Here is a 20,079-nt window from a genome sequence, read left to right as displayed (position 1 = left end):
AAACCACCAGGAAACATGCTGCTTTGGCATTTTTAATGGGGCACTGAAAACTGGCAAAATTAACCCATTTACAGATCTTGATAAAAGACTCTTTAGGAAGCCTCAGAAGTTGCCAGGCAGCTGAGGAACTGAGGCCCCCTCCTTACATACCTTTCTTGGCCTCCACGCCCGTCCCCAGGGCGGCCGCAGTGGCTGGTCTCAGCTCCGAGCTGCTCTGTGGGGTCACGTTTGCTTTGGCAGTGTTTGCTTTGCCTTTCTTGTCATTCTTAGAAGTGTCGCTGGGCACATCAGCTATGTCGCTCTGCAAGAGAAACACTGACTCGAACCCCAGTGACCCCAGTTACCACACGGTCACACCCTGCCACCACTCAACATCCCCCTGCCTTTCCAGACTGGCTCTCTGGTTAGAATCTATACAGGACTGCTTTCAGTTTGAAGCAAAGGATCAAAACCCAGGTAATAACACTTCCTCAGATTCTAGCTACTGATGAGACTTTGGCTTCCACTCTTAACTAAGGGGCGTGGGAAAAGGAAGGTTTCCAACAAGCATTGAAAGTATGTATGTGTGGAATAGAAGAGTGAAATGCAAGACCAGGTCAAAACCACGAAAAACACACACAGAAATAAATGAGTGTGATTCTCATCAGTCCACTGTTTTGGGTTAGCTAGTCCTTTAATATGCCATTAAAAAGATACCCATTTAAGGGCATTCTGATGGCCTAGTGGCAAGAAGCTGCACTGTAACCCTGAAGGCGGGTGGTTTGAATCCACCAGGTGCTCTGTTGGAGAAGGAGGGGCAATCTTCTCCTGTGCCAGTCGGATCCGATTTGAGGGTACACAAAAACAAATACCATTTTAAGTCTTCTAAAAATATCACAGGTGCTTCTGATTTTTCTTCTAATGGGGAAGGGGGTCCCCAGATGTAATTAAGACCACTGGTGTTGATGTGAGTGGTCACACTTTGTTAACTACGCTACACTCTTGTAGCCCATTGACATATTGGTTGCATTTTAAGTTCTGATAAAAAGAAGACAAAATAAAAATCTGAACTTCTAGGTTTATTATATACATTAATTATTTTTTTATTATTATTTCATAATTAGCATTTTACAACAGGCCTCCTCAGCTCATTGTCATTGAGAATTGTCGTGTCAGAACCAACTCACAGCAGAACCTCCAATGGGTTTTCAGAGGCTGTAAATCCCATGGAAGGAGAGTGTTCACCTTTCCCCTACAGAGTAGCTGGTGGATTTGAACTGCATACCTTTGAGTTGACAGTGCAGTTCCTTGTCATTAAACCACCAGAGCTTAGCTGTCCTTCATCAGTCATCGCTACTTACGGTTTCAATGCCCATCGCTCTCATTTGGTCTGCCCTCTTTTCTGTAATTGAAAGAAATTTCTTTGGATCTGACAGTGCGTCCACAATATCTGAAAGGGGAAACAAACAACACTGAGCATCAAAGTCTCTGTTTTACTGAGAACATACCAAAAATTGCAGCTCGTAAATGATTCACAAACCTGGATGTCTATTCTTATCAACTAAGAAGCTCAAAGACCTTCCTTGCTCAAGACTTTTCATTGACTCTGTAGTATAATGTTTCACTGAACAGTGAATCCAAAGGCAGGTAGTGTGACTCCATCAGCTGGTCTGAGGGAGCAAGATGGGCACTCTTCTCCTGTGTGATTTACAGTCTCTGCAAACCCACTGGAGAGTCAGCTTCGAGGTGGTTCCAAGTCAAGGACAATGAGTTATTGTTTGTCCTGTTGCAGAGTTATGATGAAAGACTCTCTGTATAGCCATGGGTGACTGCGTCAACGGAATATGCATAAATGATTAAACTATGCTACATTTAGCTGAACCATGTATGGTCTATGTGTTGTTGTTAAGTGTCTTCGAGTCGAGCATGACTCATAGCGACCCTATGAACAAAACATCTGAATCTTGTTCTATTACTATCATCATTTCTTTAACGTTCATAGAGTTTGCAGAGGCATGTTGTTTAGGAAGTGGATGCCAATCCTGCTTCTAAACCTGTCGTAATCTGGGAGCTCCATGAATGTAGCCCCCATAAATATGTAAATGGATTCTAGTTTGAGAAAACAACAAACAAAACTTTTACTATCTGGAAAATTCCAAGGGTTAACTTTCAGGACCCAAAGGCAAGCTCAACCTGTGGTCTTTGAGTCAAAGCTCTCCAATGTTGCACAGCATGCCTCTGTGTAAGTGACAGCAGGGACATGGGTGAGTCAGCCCCTCAGTCTTACGATGGAGAAGTCATAGAAAATTACTTTGGGAAGTTAGTGTTGTTGTGATTGTTATGTACTGTTGAGTTGCCTGTGACTCATAGCAACTCTATGTACAACAGCCCTAAACTCTGCTCTATCCTATGCCAATCTTATTGTCTCTGACACACCTACCCCCACTACCTCTGTCACTGAATCAATCCATCTCATTGAGGGTTTTTCTCTCTTGCACTGTCCCTCTACCCTTTCAAGCATGACGTCTCTCTCTAAGGACTGATCCCGCCTTGTAGCATGTCCAGAGTACATCAGACTAAGCTTCAAAATCCTTGCCGCCAGGGAGCAGCCTGGTCTCACCCTTGATAGGATGAACCTGTTTGTTCTCTTAGCAGTCCATGGTACATTCAATACTCTTCTCCAGCACCACAGCTCAAAGGTATCAACTCTCATTCTATCATCCCTAGTTACTGTCCAGTCTTCTGATGCATAGCAAGTAACTGCAAAGACCATGGCCTGTATCAGGGGCACCTTAGTCTCCAGATTGACATCGTTGCTCTTCAGTACTTTGGAGAGATCTCTGACAGCGGACTTTCCCCAGTGCAATTTGTCTTTTAATTTCCTGGCTGCTGGTACGAAGAGTATTGATTGTAGAGCTATGCAAACTAAAGCTGTTAACAATCTCAATCTCTTCACCACCCATCATGATACTGCCAACTGGTCCAATGGCAGAAACTTATTTATCTACATTTGAGTCTATAGTATGAATTTTCCAAACACACAAATGAAAAAGAAAATCAACTCCCATATGTAGAAGATGTAACTTTAACAATTATGGAGCATTTGTCCAGTTTCCTTTATCTAGCCATTCTTTTCTCTTTCTCTCTCTGAAGTCATTTTAAGGCAAAATTAAGACACAATAACATTCCATTCCCAGTTGATTCTGACTGCATCTCTCAGACAGAAAGGTACTTTCTTTCAGAGCAACTATACTAACACCATAAGCAACAATACTGACAATTCCTTGTTGTTGTTGTTATGTGCTGTCAAGTCGCCTGTGACTCATAGTAACCCTATGTACAATAGCCCTGAAACCTGCTCTATCCTGTGCCAACCTTATTGTCTCTGACATACCTACACTCATTACCCCAGTCACTGAGTCAATCTATCGCATCCAGGGTCTTCCTCTCTTGTGCTGTTCCTCCACACTCCCAAGAATGATGTCCCTCTCCCAGGACTAGTCCCTCCTTGCAACAAGGCCAAAGTATGTCAGTTGAACCCTCAGAATCCTTGTCTTCAAGGAGCAGCCTGGTTTCACTCTCTCCAGGACAAACATGTCCTAGCAGTCTATTATATATTCAATACTCTTCTCCGGCACCACAGCTCAAAGGCATCATCAACTCTCCTTCTATCATCCCTAGTCACTGTCTAACTTTTGGATGCACAGCAAGTAATTGACATCATTGCTCTTCAGTACTTTGGAGAGGTCTCTGACAGCAGACTTTCCCATCGCAATATGTCTTTTAATTTCCTGGCTTCTGGTGCCTGATTGTGGAGCCAAACAAACTAAAGCCGTAAAAAAATCTCTGTCTTTTCACCATCTGTCATGATGCTGCGAATCGGCCCATTGGTGAGAGTCTTTGTTTTCTTGACATTGAGCCTCAATCCATAGTGAAGGTTGCAGTCCTTGACCTTCTGGAGCAAATGCTTCAGGTCTTCCTCAGTTCCAGCAAGCAGGGTGTGTCATCTGCATAGTGCAGACTGTTGATGAGTCTTTTACAATCCTGATGCCACATTTCTCCTCTTAGAGCCCAGCCTCCCAGATGACCATGTAAAAGAGTCCATATTAATGTTGCCAAGAGTCTCAGTGGTGCAATACACAGGTTAGTGGTCGGGCAGCCTGGTGAGCACAATATGCGGCCAATCGCTTTAAAGATTTATGGCCTTGGAGACTCTAAGCAGCAGCTCTCCTCTGTCCTACAGTGTCACCTGTTATGAGTCAGAATTAACATGATGGCAGCAGGTTTGGTTTGACTTTGATTAATTGTGGGACAACTAGTGGATTCGAACCATGTGCCTTTAGGATTGCAGTACAGCTTCTGACCACTAGGCCACCAGAGTGCCAACCTACTACCTTTACAGTTAAGCGAGTTCTGGTAGCTTAGTGGTTAAGGAGCTGTGCTGCCAACCTGAAGGCACCTGGTTCAAATCCACCAGCTGCTCCATGGAAGAAAGATGGATAACCTCCTCCTGTGCAATTAGACTGCCTCTCAAAACTCACTGGAGGGTCAGCTACTGGTTGGGTCCTACTTGATGGTACATAAAAAACTACAATCATAGTTAAGGAGTGGTATAGTAAGTAATGTGTTAGACTTCTAAGCCAAAGGTGAGTGGTCTGAATCCACCAGCTACCCTGCTGCAGAAAGACAGGCAGTGTCATTCCATAAAGGCTTACAGCCTGGGAAGTCAGATGGAGCGGGGCCATGACCAAAATTGACTCTGAAGTAGTGGATTATTAACAGATAGTTTGAATCAAGAGAAAAGGTTTGCGTAGGACTCCTATTTAAAAACGCATTTGATCAGTAGTATGAGGCTGAAAGCAAGGTTGGAAGTCATCTACAGCTACCAAGCCAAAGGGGAGTGATCTTAATCTGTGGTCCCCAGGCCTGGTTTTAATTGTTTTTGGTAAAACACTCTTCTGTGGTATAGCACTGGTATGTCCATTTGCTGTACAGAGGTAACTTGTGGTTGCTGTGATGTTAAACACTGACACTGATGTGTCAAAGGTTACAATGGTCACCCATGGTGGATAGTGTTTGGTGGAGCTCCCCGATTAAAACAGGCTTGGAAGCAGGAGTAGCATCCACTTCCGAAATAACATGCCTCAGGAAACTTTATGAACATGGAGAAACGATGAAAGTTAATACAAGTGTTCAGGTCTTTCGTTCATAGGATCACTATGAGTCATCTAGGACTTGACAGCACCTAAAACAATTTCTATTTTAATACAGAATAATCCCTCTTATTTCTCTTTCATAAAGCACAGACCTGTTAAAGAGACAGATCAGTTGTCCTGTTAAATGTTCCACATTCTAAATTTTTTCTATTTCCTTCACATGTCATTTAGATCTAAGGCTTGACTCTTTTTTTTGGCAGGCTAAGAATATTACAGAGGGGCAGAGGGGGAGCTTGACGTCACACGTAGCTCATGGGGCACAGGAAGTCTGGCTGTCGCTCTGCCATGATGTCAGTCAGCTCACTGTGAGGGCTCAGGAGGTGGGAGCTTGATCTCTCCACAGCAGAGCTGCTTCTCTCCTCACGGACGGCTGATGCTCTGGGTGGTGACCCTTTAGCATCCAACAACATGTGGCTATGATGTCTCTTCAGAGCTGGCAGGGACTGAGTGGATGCAGGGTCTGCTTCCACTTCATAAAAAGGGAAGTTGAGGTTCAGATGGCTCCTCTGATACCAGTTCACTACCTTCCTGTTCAGGAACACCATGCTCGTGGGCCACCAACCTCTTGCCTCGTGGGGAAGCTCTGTCAGGGACATGACCACATCAGATGTTCTCACTTAACCGTGAGAACCACCGTTAGTCCTTGGGAATATGCAAGGACTCTGAGTCTAGATGTCACTGAACGCTTTCTCTCTCCCCTTGTTCAAACTCACAGAGGACAAAGTGAGGGTTAAGCTGTGCGGTGGACCTCACGAGTCCTTCCCAGGTTGTTGTTCCTTCTCATGCTCCCACATTCTAAAATTTCGGGCCCTCAGCTCCAGGCCTGGCATTTTTCAGTGACTGCCCACGGGATTGCTTTGCTAACAGCCCACACATTTAATGACACTCAGTTTACTGAAGAGATTATCTGGCATTCATCGAGGGTAATCTGTCCAGTATGAATAAAATAGAATATTATAACCACTTAAAAACAATTCTAAAATTCACACAGTAAAACATCAAGAAAATAACTTTTAATCTTTCTATCTTATCCAAACTATGTTCATTATTGTATATGCTTATTTAATTTTATATATGAATACATATTTACATAGCATATTTAGGATTATATACTCTGCTTCTGTATGTATTATTAGACTACATTATAGCTCAAACAGCCTTGAAAACCAGTTTGAGTGAATGGGTAATGTCCCATTGAGTTTATGTCCCAGATTATTTCCCATGGGCTCTCAATTCTTCTGTAACAGATAACTATGCAAGGAATAGCTTAGTGGGAACAAGCTACTTTCTTTATCTTTTCTTAATCAGGTAAGTAACAGCTCAGTTATATAGTATGTTGGTGGTGGTGCCATTGAGTCCAGCACGACTCATAGCGACCCTATGAAGAACAGATTTGAACCCTGTCCTATCCTGTGCGCTTCTCCAACACAAATCTGTTTGTTCTTCTGTCAGTCCATAGGACAGTCAATACTCTTTTTGCTACACTAGAGTTAAAGGTGTCCATTCTTCTTCACTGTCAAGCTTTCAGCAGCAAAGCAAGTGATTGAAAAGACCATGGCCTGAAATCAGGTCTACTTTAGTCCTTAAATGGACATCATTAATCTGGAAGGTCCCTCAATAATTTGGACAGGTCCTTGACTGCACTACCAACCTGAAGGCGTGCAGCTCAAATCCACGAGCTGCTCTGAGGGAGAAAGATGGACAATCTCCTCCTGTGCAATTTACTGCCTTTGAAAACCTACTAGAGGGTTGGCTATGAGTTGGTTCTGACTCAGTGATGCTTAAGGATAACAACAATGATGACTGGGGGAAAACTGTAACTTAAATTCCTAAGTGTTTATCATTCACATAAAACCACCAGTTAAACGTGCTAAGCAGCATATCATCTCAGGAAGATCCATCAGATCTCTGACTCCCTAAGGTCCCGACATACTGGGTCTTGGAGAGACCTCAGCCAGAAGTATCTACTGCTGATTCGGTCCCATTCTGCCTATGCCAATTCTACATGTTAGGTAGATACACTAATAAATAAATTCGCTGTTGTTGAGTCAGATCGACTCACTGCTGACCCTCCAGCAAGTTTTCAGAGAATGCAAACTGCATAGGAGAAGACTGCCTATTTCTCTCAAGGAGCAGCTGGTGGATTTGAACTGCCTACCCTAGAGATGGCCTAGTGGACAGAAAGTTATGCTACCAAGCCGAAGGTGGGTGATTTTAATCTGTGGCCCCCAGGCCAGGTTCAAATTGTCTTCCTGTCAAACATTCCTCTAGGGGTACAGCACTGGTCTGTGCGTTGCTGTAGAGAGGTAACTTGTAGTTGCTGTGATGCTGAATAGTGGGACACTGATGTGCCAAACGTGGTAATGGTCACCCATGGTGGACAGTGTTTGCTGGAGCTTCCTGACTAAAACAAGCCTGGAAGCAGGAGCAGCATCCACTTCCAAAATGGCTTGCCTCTGGAAACTCTATGTAGGAACAGTGCTCAGGCCTTTCATTCATTCACAGGGTTGCTATGAGTAGTTTATGACTTGATGGCACCTAACAACAACAACAACCCTAGAGTTAAGAAAGCAACTTTCTACTTAGTAGGCCACAGGAATTGGATAAGTATTACTGCTTAATTCCATCTTCAAGGATCAATTCTGGAAACCATTATGTAAACTTTTTATGTCATCAGATTCTGAGATTCTCCCTATATTTGGTTTTGTTCAGATTAAATCACCTGGGTCTAAAAGAGATTACTAAAGCACTAGGTGCCACAGGCAGGGCTTATGCAAGTTATTTGAACTGGGCCTTTTCATTCCTGGCAACGTAAAATAACGATGCGTCCAGAACAGGTAAATGTAGAGACCACAGTTGCTCAGCTGTTACCAGAGCTAGCAGAAGGGAGAGAAGGGGAGTCCTTGTGGAGAAAGGACTGAGTTTCTGTTTCGGGTGATGAAAATCTGAGAACTAATACTGGTGATGACTGTAAAACAGAATTCATTCAATTGGTATCATTAATTTGTACAAACAAATGTTAAATTGCCAAATACTGTGTTTACAGATTTTGATAACAATAAAAAAGTAGTGGGAAAATAATAATTTCAATGCAGCAGAAACATATTCCTTTATAAAGAAAGATAATCCAGCCTTGCCTTTTAATTTCTTACTTGGAAAACTGGAGTTACTTATATTCCTTAGTCTTTTAAAGGTTATAAGTGTTGGGAGCACTGGTAAAAAGTAAACTACATTATTACTATTTTAAGCATGGAAGAAATACTTTCTAATCTTGTCATTTAAGGTCTCATCGTATTTTTATTTAACTTACCTCCAAATCCATCAGGCACGTATGTTTTAAGCACAATATTGCAGAAAATAGTTGGCAGTGATAAAGGTTTATTCCCTTCATTTCGGAGAGAGATGTGTCGGTAGCCTGCCTGGAGGCCATCCAGGGGGAGGATCCGCTGGCCGATGAGCTTATTGTTGTCATCATACACTGCTATCCTCAAGACAGCCAAGTCCGGGAGGATGACCTGAAACAAAGACCAGGGCTTAGTCCCGGGAGGATCACCTGAAACAAAGACCAGGGCTTAGTCTGGGAGGATCACCTGAAACAAAGCCCAGGGCTTTGAATTGACCTTTATTTTCCAAAAACTGTGGTAAAAATATACATATCAAATCATCTACCACCACCACAGCTTCTACATTTACAGTTCAACATTCATTCCATTTTTTCAAGATATACCACCGTTAGATGCTATCTTTTTCTGAAATAGTTTACTACCTTTAACTTAAACACAATTACTCCAAAAAAAAACAGTCCTCCTCACTTCTCACTTCTGGTCATTATTCATTGTTGGTTTCTAGATGTTTACTTGGTCCATGTATGTGAGACCACATCATCCTTTTGTGACTGATTTTGCTCAGCGTGACATGGTAAGGACTCATCTACAATTTTTTTTACAGCTGCATAATATTCCACTGTGTGTGTATACACCATAGTTTTGTTTATCCATTCATCTGGTTCATTTGATTAATTATACATTTTGATTAGTGTGAACTGAGCAGCAATGAACATTGTCTATTTATATTGTAGCGTTCAAGTCTCTAGGGTGTATATACTTAATAATAAAATTGCTGGGTCACATGGTTAATGCTCAGGTCAATATTTTGAGGAACTGCCAAACTGTTTTCTGTAGTGGCTGCACCATTTTACACTCCACCAATGAGAGATGAGGGTTCCAGTTTCTTTACAACTTAGACAATACTTAGTGTGGTGTTTTCTTTTTCTGATCCTTGATATTCGAATGCAGTTAAAGTAGCAGGTCCTCGTTTTTTGATTTGTACCTTTCTTTCTGATAGTTATTGCTACTGCTATGTGCCATCAAGTCAGAACTGACACATAGCTAGCCCTTTGGCGGGTTTTTAGAGGCTGAAATCACCGGGGAGATTTCCTCTCTTTCTCTCATGAAGCAGCTGGTGCATTGAAACCACATGCCTTTCAGTTGGCAGTGTCAGCTCTTTAACACTTCAGCCACCAGAACTGTGACTCATTCCCGCCCTCCCCATGTGCTACTTGAATATCCTCTTTGGGTTATCCTCTTTGTTCTCTTCCCAGGTTTTGATTGGATGGTTTGTCTTTTTGTTAGTAATGTGTAAAAAAAGTTCTAAACTGGCTACTAGGTCCTCATCTGATATACTGGGAACTTAGGGAGCTCTGGTGGCTGAGTGACAAGAAGCTGCACTGCAATCCTGAAGGCACAGGATTCAAGGCCGCCAGCTGCTCTGCAGGAGAAGGAGGGGTAATCTCCTCCAGTGGGATTAACTGCCTCTGAAAACCCACCAGAGAGTCAGATTTGGGTCAATATTGACTTGATAGTACACAACACCACCACCATCACCACCACCTACTACTGGGATGGCCTGCCTTTAGGGAGTGACACTGCTGATCTTAATGCTGTGAGTCTCAGTTCAGATGCACCAGCAGGTCTGCAAGAGAAAGACGGGCTGGTTTGGTTTTGTTTTTATGGGTTTTTGTTTTTTCAGTTTATGGCCTTTGAAACCAGATGCAGGGGAGGTCTAAGTCAGAAATGGATTATGTTTCTATTAAAAATTTGATATGTTTCCTGAGAATTTTCTCCTCATCTGCAGGTTGTCTTTTCCACTTTGTTAATAGTCCCTTTATCCTCTATGGCACAAAATCATGGATTTTTATAGCGTAGCTTCCATGAACCACACTCTAATATTCTGACCCATATACCACATTGTTAAGTGACAATAAGTTTCTTCCAACTCACAGTGACCACATGTAATAAAGTTGAAATGTCCCTTGGGTTTTTCTTGGCTATAATCTTGGTGGACATTGATTGCCAGGTAATTCACCTGAGGTCTCAATATGTGTGTTTGAACTACCAGTTGGTAGCTAAGCACTTAACTGCTGCATTACTAGAACTACATCCATGTGTTCTTTTTGTTGTTGAGTTTCCTTTAATGACCCCTAGCTTTGGTGGCCTAGTAGTGAGGAGCTGTGCTGTAATCCTGAAGACACATGGTTCAAATTCACCAGCTGCTTCATGGGAGAAAGATGGGCAATCTCCTCCTGTGCGATTAAACTTGCCTCTGAAAACCCACTGGAGGGTCAGCTAAGGGTCATTTCTGATTTGATGGTACACAACAACAAAAGCATTGTATCTGAAGGGCAGGTGAAGGCAGCAAAGTGACAGTCAGTCCCTTGAAGACCTTGCCCTGGCTGAAGGTTTTGTCCTGGAAGGACTCAGCTCAGGGACAGTACTCTCACACCAGCCTCTGGGCCTCCGCATGACTAGGATCTAGCTTCTGCCATGTGTACGACTCAGAGTTCACCAGTCAACCTGGACTCTGTAGGAGGGTAAACTCTTGGCCTCTGAAGACCCAGATTCCAGAAATGCAGCTGCCAGGTTGGGAAGATGAACAGATCGGCCAGATTCTGCAAAGGTGCGCTTTCTGGTTTGGGGTTGAAACTAGGCTGTGGCTCTTGTTTGCAACAGGATGTGAGCTGACTGTATTTGGCCTCTAATTTAAAAAAGGCTTTTGGGCCCTTGGGCCTGTGGCCCTGGACCTAGTTTTTGTGGATCTCCCCAATAAAACAGGCTTGGCAGCAGGAGCGGCATCCACTGCTGAAAAAAAAAAGCTTGCCTCCAGAAACTCTACAAACTTGGAGAAAAGAGAAAGTTTTGTGTTCAAGACTTAAGTTCACAGGGTCATTACAGGTCATCTATGACTCTACGACACTTAATAACACCACCAATTACAGCTGGTTCCAAAGAAGCAGACACTGGCAAAGGTATTCTCCCTCAGTTTACCTAATTGCTGAAACATTCCAGTGCTGAGGCTGCAGCTCATGACGGTCTGGATGAGCTCCTCAGGGAAGCAGTCCTCAACATACTACAAGGGCCAGCCATCCTTATCAGAGTGTGCCCCACAATGTGGCAGGGCTACAGAGAGCTATCTTCACTGGACTACTTGCTCTTAAACATAGAAAGGTATACGTGGTCAAGCAAAGGGGTCCTTGGCCTTTGGCTCAGGACCCAGGGGCTGCTCATATTTATCCATCTTCTTCTTGGGAGCTAGAATAGCAGCTGCCTTTTCCTCTTCCTTCCATTCAGCCTGGGGCTTCTCCTACTCCTCCTGTGGTCCTCTCTCTTTCTATAGGAGATCATTTTAAGGCTGGCTCTCTGCAAACTTCTTAGCATTGCACTAGTTTTTCTTTTCACAGAGCTTTATTTCCCCCACAACAGCCTCAAACTGGGGCTGGTCATTGCAGGTGAGGAACAACTAGGAGGCATTCTAAGCTGATTTAAACCTGGAACCTGTGGCAATCTAGGACTGTCACGTAGAAGGTGCACTCCTCCAAGGAGGAGGAAAGAGGCTTAGAAACAGAAGAAATTCTTATCCTGAAAAATTACAGACATCACCCATTAGAAAAGGGAAAGAAAAACCAAAGAAGAAAAATAAGATGTGAATTTAATATGCAGCCTCTGATGACTTGGTGGTAAGGAACTGCACTGCCAAAGGTACATGGTTTGAATCCACCAGTTGCTTCACAGGAGAAAGGTGAACAATCTCCTCTAGTGCAATTTACTGCCTTTAAAAAGCCATTGGAGCTGATATCTCATAGTTGTGATACCATCTCACCCCAGTCAGAATAGCAAAATTTAACAGAACAGCAAACAACAAATGCTGGTGAGGTTGTGGAGAAACTGGAACCCTTATTCGCAATTGGTGGGAGTGTAAAATGATGCAACCACTGTGGAAGGTGGTATGGTGCTTTCTCAAAAAGTTGCAAATAGAGATACCATTTGACCCAGCAATTCCACTACTGGGAATATACCCTAAAAAGACCATAACTGCCAACCAAGCAGATATATGCACACCCATATTTATTGTGGCTTTGTTCACAATAGCAAGGACTTGGAAACAACCTAAGTGCTCATCAACAAATGAATGGATAGAGAAGTTGTGGTATATTCACACAATGGAATACTATTCTGCATTGAAAAAAGAGGAACTCATGCAATACTATTCAAAATGGGTGACCCTGGAGGACACTATGCTGAGTGAAATATATCAGTCACAAAAGGACAAATACTGTATGGTGCCACTGTTGTAGAAGGAGGCTGACATCAGGGTGGGGGTAAGACTGAGAAAAACTGGATAAATTATGTATACTGCATCAAAGCCAGTGAGGGAGAGAACAGTTTAAAGAAATATATTTTAGGGCATTATGATTATCATAAGAGTTCGGAATGAGGGTTGCAGAGTGGAGTATACTCGGGGTGGGAATGTGGGGGTGTGGGGAGATTGTATACCAATGAAGGAGTTTTTCTTTTGCTTTTCAAGGAGAAGAGAGAACTAGGGGTGGGGAGAAAAGTGCAACAACGAATGAATGGAAATAAAAAATCTTTATAAATGTTCATTGAAATGAATAATAATAATAATACAAGATTTTAAAAAAAGCCATTGGAGCTTTGAGTCAGTTCTGACTTGGCGGTACACAAAAACAACAACATGGACCAAAATAAGACTCGAAGTCAGTAGAGCAAGTTGGACGCACTGAAAAGGTCTTACCTTCCGAAAGACAAATGATTCCTCATTGTAAACGGGATTGAGACCATTGTTCATCACCATCCGAGTTCGGAATTCCTTACGGATAGTGTCGGTGGGCAGGCCGTACATGTCCACTTCTACGTACGTGCCAATTTTCTTATCTGATAAGAACTGACCCGATATGACCTAGAGCCACATGAAAACAGGAGGAGAGAGGCAAATTCTAATTATCAGTAGTCAAAATAATTAGGACATAAAAAAATTATCTTTTTTTGGAAATTTTAATTATATACAGAGATAATGCATTTATACCATATTAAATCAAACAGCAGTCAGCAACTACTGTGTACCATAGACCTTTATGGGCATTTAAAAAAAGAAAGAAATAAAAACTATGTAAGACTTATATAAAGCAAAGGAACAGTGCCTAAAGTATGTTTTCCCCACCTTAGTGTCTACACTGGAATGAAGTGATGTCCTCAGCTCTGAAATTCTGTTGTACTATATTTAATACTCAATTAATTGAAAAGTCTTAAGAGGCAGGGAAAAGAAACTAATTCTAGAATTCTTCTGTTCTTGGTTTCTCCTATCAACAATGATAAGAAGGCATTACATATTTTAACCTACTGTTAAAGAACAATGTGAAATATCACTATAAGGAGAGATTATATTTTGGTTTTCAAATGACAATAACCATTTATCAGTTTTTACAGAGGATGAAATAAGTTTCTCCTTGTAGGCTTAGGATTTTAAAGCTCTGTCTCACATACTTCGGGCACGTGGCCTTGGAGAAGGATATCATGCTCAGAAGGGTGGAGGGACAGCATAGGAGCGGAAGACCTCGATGAGATGGATTAATAGAGTAACTGGGGCTATAGGGGTCGGTGTATCGGAGTTAGTGAGACTGGCTCTGGACAGGGGAGGCTTCAGAGCCGTTATACATAGGGCCGCTATGAGTCGCAGATGACTCGATGGCATACAATAACAACAAAAATAGCCAATAACTTTAGAACAGCTTTGTTGAGACGTAACTGACTTTTGAAACACTGCCAATTTCTAAAACGTAAAAGTATGTGGGTTTGACATATGAGCACATCTTTGAAAAACCATCACCATAATTAAGATAACAAGTGTTTCTATCACTTCAAGAAGTTTCGCTGTGGCCTTTTGTAACCCATCCCTCCCACCATCCCTGTTCAAAAGTAGTCACTTTCTGTCACCATCCATTAGCTTGTATTTTAAATAATTTTACATTTACATAATGAATGAATCATATGTGATGCATGTATTTGATGTCTTTCATTCAAAATAGCTAATAATTTTACTAGTGGAAAAAAAGTACATCATAAGATAAAAGGGAGATTTTAAGTAAAAGCAGAGAGCAAATTATGGATCTTTCAATATGTAACATTAAATATGTTTAATGTAATTTCTTAAGAATTTGGCAGGTTTAGCTGCACGTAAATAGGGAATTGCCCTGATAACCCAGAAGAGGGAGTTCTCTGGCAGTTTGAATCTACGAGCAGCAACAGGGGGACAAGATGAGCAAACCTCACCAGTGTGATTTGTTGTAGTGTTGCTGATTGCCATCTAGTCAAGCACGACTCACAGCGACCCAATGAACAAAAGACCTGAAGCTTTTCTGTAACTATCATCATGTCTCAAAGTTCATAGAGTTTTCAAAGGCCAAGTGGTTTAGGAAGTGGATGCCACTTCTGCTGCCAGTGAGACTTTCAGCCTTGAAAATCCAAAGGAGGGTCAGCTACGAGTCATTCCAACTTGATGGGTATGACTCTGACTTTAGTGGTAACGAGTTTCACTGCCAATCCAAAGGTATGTAGTTCGAAGGGTCAGCTATGAATTGGTTCTGACTCAACAGTACACAACAACAACTGTCAAGAACAGTCCTCAGAGTTCCACTGGTTAATTTACAATATAACTTCCATACTAAATTTAGCAAAGGTGAGAGGATTCCATTCTTTTACAGCAGCCTCACCTGTACTGAGCAAGTGGCCGCAATAACCCCGTCAACAGGAGTTTCGGAGAAAGGATCAAATGTTCGATCAGGTCGCCTCATGAAGTCTGGCTTAAGCAGGTACCTGGTGGGCAGAGGAAATGGAAGAGTATCTTTTATTATCATCCCTTTAAAGCACTAAACTTCCTTTCCTGCCCTTTGACTGGAAAAAAAAAATCCCAATCCCTCTGCCCCATTGAGTAGACTTGATTCTTGGTGACTCTCAAGCTTCTGAAGTTGTAAATATTTACAGATGGAGAATGCCCATATTTCTCCTGTGGAGTGGCTGGTGGATTTGAACTTCAGGACTTTCAGGTAATGCAGTAAGCCACCAGGGCTTCTTTCTTCTCGAGTTTAGAAGCGAGAATATTAGGCAGCCGGTTAGAATCTCCACAAGGGAGTTTTCAATTGAACTGAGGGTTTCTAACACAGAAGAAACAATCCTCCTATATTTACAGCCTCAGCAACTTATGCATCCCACTCTCCAAGCATTATCAACTCATTGTAACATGTGTGTGGTCAGTATCAGACTGTAGAAATTTTTAAAAACCTTCAAATTTCTTCATCTTTGGCCTCTGTGGTTTGTGTGCTATTTGGAGTCAAGGTTGTATTGGCTGGTTCTCCTTGTACGTATATGGATAGTACCCAGTCAATGACAGCACTGTGTTTTAAAGACAGATCTTGAAATGATCCTTTTGACAATTAATTTGTCATTCTCAGCATAGTACACTGATTGATTCAAAGTGGCCAGAATCAGTCTATTTCAGCTTACCAATGCCAAGATCACACAATGAACTTGATGAGTTATATTTCATTTTGATAATTTCCTGTTTTCTATGATTCATACTTCATTCATTCATTCTATGGTCCAATAACAACAGGTATTTGTAGCCATGTGTTGTCCTTTTGAATTGAACCACACACACGTGCAACTAAAGGCTGTACAAGCTTTCATCAATGCATGCCATTAAGGTAGATTCTATTTTAAGGATACAGTTCTTCCCCGCTTGTATTTTCAGTATCTTCTGACTTTAGGAGCTCAGCTCCCAGTATTTTATTGGATTCTGTTCTGCTACCATCTATAAGCTTTTCAACTGCTCTTTCTTTTTTTCCACAAGTAGATTGTTAAATCCCTGTTCCTGGTCTTTCTTGAGATGATTGGTAGATTGAGGACTTAAAAAATACTGAAGATAATTTTGAACATTCTCCTGACCCTACGAAGATGCACCACAAATTACTGGCCTAAGTGCATGTAATTGTTGCTATGTACCTTTGAGCCAGAACGAACTCAGAGCTGACACTCCAGCTGGTTTTCAGAGGCAGGGGAGGAGATTATCCATCTTGCTGTCTAAGATCATAATGGAGACCCCCCCCCCCACCAGTGGCCTCCCGGTAAAGAGTTACCAGTAAAGAGTAAAGAGTTAGTGGTCAAAGTCAACCCAACTGTCTATGATTCTAATCCATCTGCTGCCCTTTGGGAGAAAAACGACTAATTTCTTCTTGTGCAATTTGTTGTTGTTGGGTACCATCATGTCAGAACCGACCCGTAGGTGACCCTTAGGTGGGTTTTCGAGGCAGTAATTGCACAGGAAGAGGAAAGAAGCTGCCATTCTTTCTCCTGTGCAGCAGCTGGTGGATTTGAAACTCAAACCTTGGGGTTGCTAGCACAACTCTTTGCTACTAGGCCACAAGAGTTCCCTTCGGTCTCTTGAAAATCCACTGGAGGGTAAGTTATGAGTTAGTTCTAGCTCAAGGGCACCTAACACCAACACTGCCACCACAACCTGCGCAAATGGGGTGTACGTGTGTGTGTGTGTGTGTGTGTGGTGTTAGCAGATCTGAGAATATCATGACCCAACAGAATGTAATGGACAGGGTGTCAAGTGGATGAATAATTCCAACACTAACATCTTCTCTGGCCGAGTAGATGAGTAGCAGGTTGGGAGGGACAGTAACAAAAGATGGCTCTGGCTTTCACACAAGGGGCAGGGCCTGGCCTTCACTCTGGAATGAGTGATTTTGCCACCTGAGAAAGGTTCGGGTATTAGGACAGGTGTATAGGACTGAACTCATCTTTTTGGTACAGAATCTCCTTGGGCAGTAGCTGCTCAGAGACTCAACACTCCAAACATCCCGCAGTCATGTCTTAAAGGCCAGGAGACCCTTCATACCAAAACAGAGAAATGTGACCTGAGGGGGTCTCATGTTAAAACCACTCTTCTACATTCCCCCATTTTTTTCAAATTTGCTTAGAAGTTATTACTTAAGAAGCAATTTCTTCCTCTGGAAAAAAAGTGAGCTGGTCCAAAATGAGGAATGTTTCAGCAATGAGGCAAAGATGACAAATCTGGTCTCCAAAGCTAGAAGATTTTAGTGAAAGATGATTATTTAGCTCACTTAAAAAAAAAAAAAAGAGCAAGCAATTAAACATCTGACAGGACACTAAGGCTGGCCTAGCCTTGGACTGACCACCTGGCCAATCTGTCTTGAAGGAGCGTCAGTTCTGGGAAGAAGGACAGACAGCCTGGAGAAGAGGCTGCGATGCCATTCACAGCTCCTTGGTCTCCCTGTCTGACTGGTGGCCGGCCAGGCCCATGGGCCCAGGCACTGACAAGCAAGCAAAAGCCTGAGCCTGGGACCAAAGCTGGCTTTACGGGTGTGCCAATGAGCAGGATGGACTCCACGCTGGCCTTAATGTGGGCAACGTGCATCTCAAACATCTTAGTGACTTTTACATAAGGGTCTTTCATTTCATTTTGAAAGGGGCCCTACAAATCACAGGGCTGGTCTTGCTTAGTGCTTTTCGGTACAGGAAATGAACTTACAGTGGACACCCAGATCTTCATGGCTGTTGTGAGATGCCATCTAGTCAAGCACAGCTCACAGTGATCCTATGAACAACAGGCATGAAATCTGCTCTGTCCTGTGCCAACCTCACCGTCTCTGACACACTCGAGCCCACTGCTGGAGTCACTGGATCAATCCACCTGGTTGGGGATCATCCTCTCCTTCACCGTTCCTTCATCTTTCCAAGCATGACATCCTTCTGCAAGGAACAACATTTCCTAACAACATGCCAAAGAGATGAAGCTTTGTCATCCTTGCCTCCAAGGAACACTCTGTTTGCATTTTCTCCAAGACTTATCTGTTTTTTCTTTTGGCAGTCCATGGGATATTCCGCACTCTTTTCCAACACCGCAGTTCAAAGCCATCAATTCTTCTTCTGTTAGCCTTAGTCACTGTCCAGCTCTTCAGCAGCAAAGCAAATGATTAAGACGACCACAGTCTGAATCAATCACACCTTAAGTCCTCCAATTAACGACCTCAGTAATTTGGAGATTCTCCTTAGAACAACTGGTGCCAAGAATAGCGAGTGTAGATTCAAGTGAGATGAACTATTATAACAATGAACTATTATAAACTATTAGAATATGAGAGACCTAGAATTGGAGAATTAAAAGAGAAGAACTCCCTCAGAATTTCTCAAGCTGAAAGAACAGAAAACAAATTCAAGTCCTGAGTTTCAATACTTGAGAGATACAATGGGAAAAAATTTATATGATTCAAGAAGCATCAAAAGAACATGGAAGGAATAAAGAGTCACTGTACCAAAAATCACATGTCAACACGGAAATATTCAGGAAATACCTTGTGGTCAAGAGCCAATGGTAAAGATGGAAGAGGTTCAAGCTACAAGGAAGGCACTGGCAAAATACAAGGCTCCAGAATTAGTGGGATGCCAAGTGACGTATTTCAGATACAGATGTAGTCCTGGACGTGTTCACTACTCTGCCAGGAAATTTGGGGGACAACTGCTTGGTAACCAACTAGATGTGTTCCATATTTGTTTCCACTTCCAAAAAAGGTGGTCCAATAGGTTGCAGTAGTTATTAAAAATGTAATTAAGATCACATGCAAGCAAAATATGGCTGAAGATCACTAAAAAAAAAATGGCTAGCACAGCACATAGACAGAGAACAGCCAGGAGCTTAAACTGGATTTAGAAGAGGCAGTGGCACCACAGATATCATTGCTGATGTCAGATGGATCCTATTTGAAAACAATGAATACTAGGAGAATCTCTCTTTGAGCTTTATTGACTATGAAAGGCATTTGACTGTGTTGTTGTCATTGTTAGGTGCTACTGAGTCAAGTACAAGCCACAGTGATGCTGTCAACAGATCTGAACCCTGTCCTCCTATCCTGTGCTGTCCTCACAATCTCAGACGCCCTCGAGACCATGTGGATCATAACAAAGTATGGCTAACATTGAGAAGAATGGGAATCCCAGAGCACTTAACTGTGCTCATGCGAAACCTGTACCGAGACCAAGAAGCTGTTGTGCAAACACAGCAAGAGAATCCTACAGGGTTTAAAATGAAGAGAGGAGTGTGTCAGAGTCATATCCATTCACCATACCTATTCAATCTCTAGGCTCAACAAATTATTTAAGAAGCTTGATTCTACGAAGAATGTGGCATCAGGATTGGAGGAAGACTCATCAGTAACCTTCAGTATGCGTATGATGGAAGTTGCTTGCTGACAGTGGGGAGGACCCGAAACACTTGCTGTAGAAGATCAAACTCTGCAGCCTTCAATATGGTTTGCATTTCCACATGAAGAAAACAAAAGTCCTCAAACACTGGGCCACTAGGCAGCACCATAACAGATGGAGAAAAGATTGAAGCTGTCAACGACTTCACCTTACTTAGATCCACAATCAGTACAGTTGGTCCCCACAGAGAGGAGATCAGGAGATGTACTGCTGTGGGAGCACAATCTACACGGAGGACGGGGCAAAAG

At 42.5% G+C, this 20,079-nt stretch overlaps 1 protein-coding gene across 3 annotated transcripts in view; it reads right to left on the bottom strand.

The window, feature by feature from the left end:
- Nucleotides 1-20,079, bottom strand: part of PLCB4 (phospholipase C, beta 4) — a 193,243-nt gene that overhangs the window by 36,403 nt on the left and 136,761 nt on the right. For all 3 annotated transcript variants that reach the window (XM_006894242.1, XM_006894241.1, XM_006894243.1), the window contains 5 exons: nucleotides 15,259-15,361; nucleotides 13,284-13,448; nucleotides 8,506-8,710; nucleotides 1,341-1,429; nucleotides 151-301 (listed from right to left, as the gene is read on the bottom strand). In XM_006894242.1, coding sequence (XP_006894304.1) covers nucleotides 151-301; nucleotides 1,341-1,429; nucleotides 8,506-8,710; nucleotides 13,284-13,448; nucleotides 15,259-15,361 — 713 coding nt within the window. The remainder of the gene's footprint in view (nucleotides 1-150; nucleotides 302-1,340; nucleotides 1,430-8,505; nucleotides 8,711-13,283; nucleotides 13,449-15,258; nucleotides 15,362-20,079) is intronic.

The sequence above is a fragment of the Elephantulus edwardii genome, unplaced genomic scaffold (assembly GCF_000299155.1).
Source record: "Elephantulus edwardii isolate Elephantulus edwardi_28Jun2011 unplaced genomic scaffold, EleEdw1.0 scaffold00138, whole genome shotgun sequence".
In the NCBI taxonomy this organism is placed as follows: domain Eukaryota; kingdom Metazoa; phylum Chordata; class Mammalia; order Macroscelidea; family Macroscelididae; genus Elephantulus; species Elephantulus edwardii.
The sequence above is the reverse complement of the archived record's forward strand: the minus strand, read 5'-3'. Positions and strand labels throughout refer to the sequence as shown.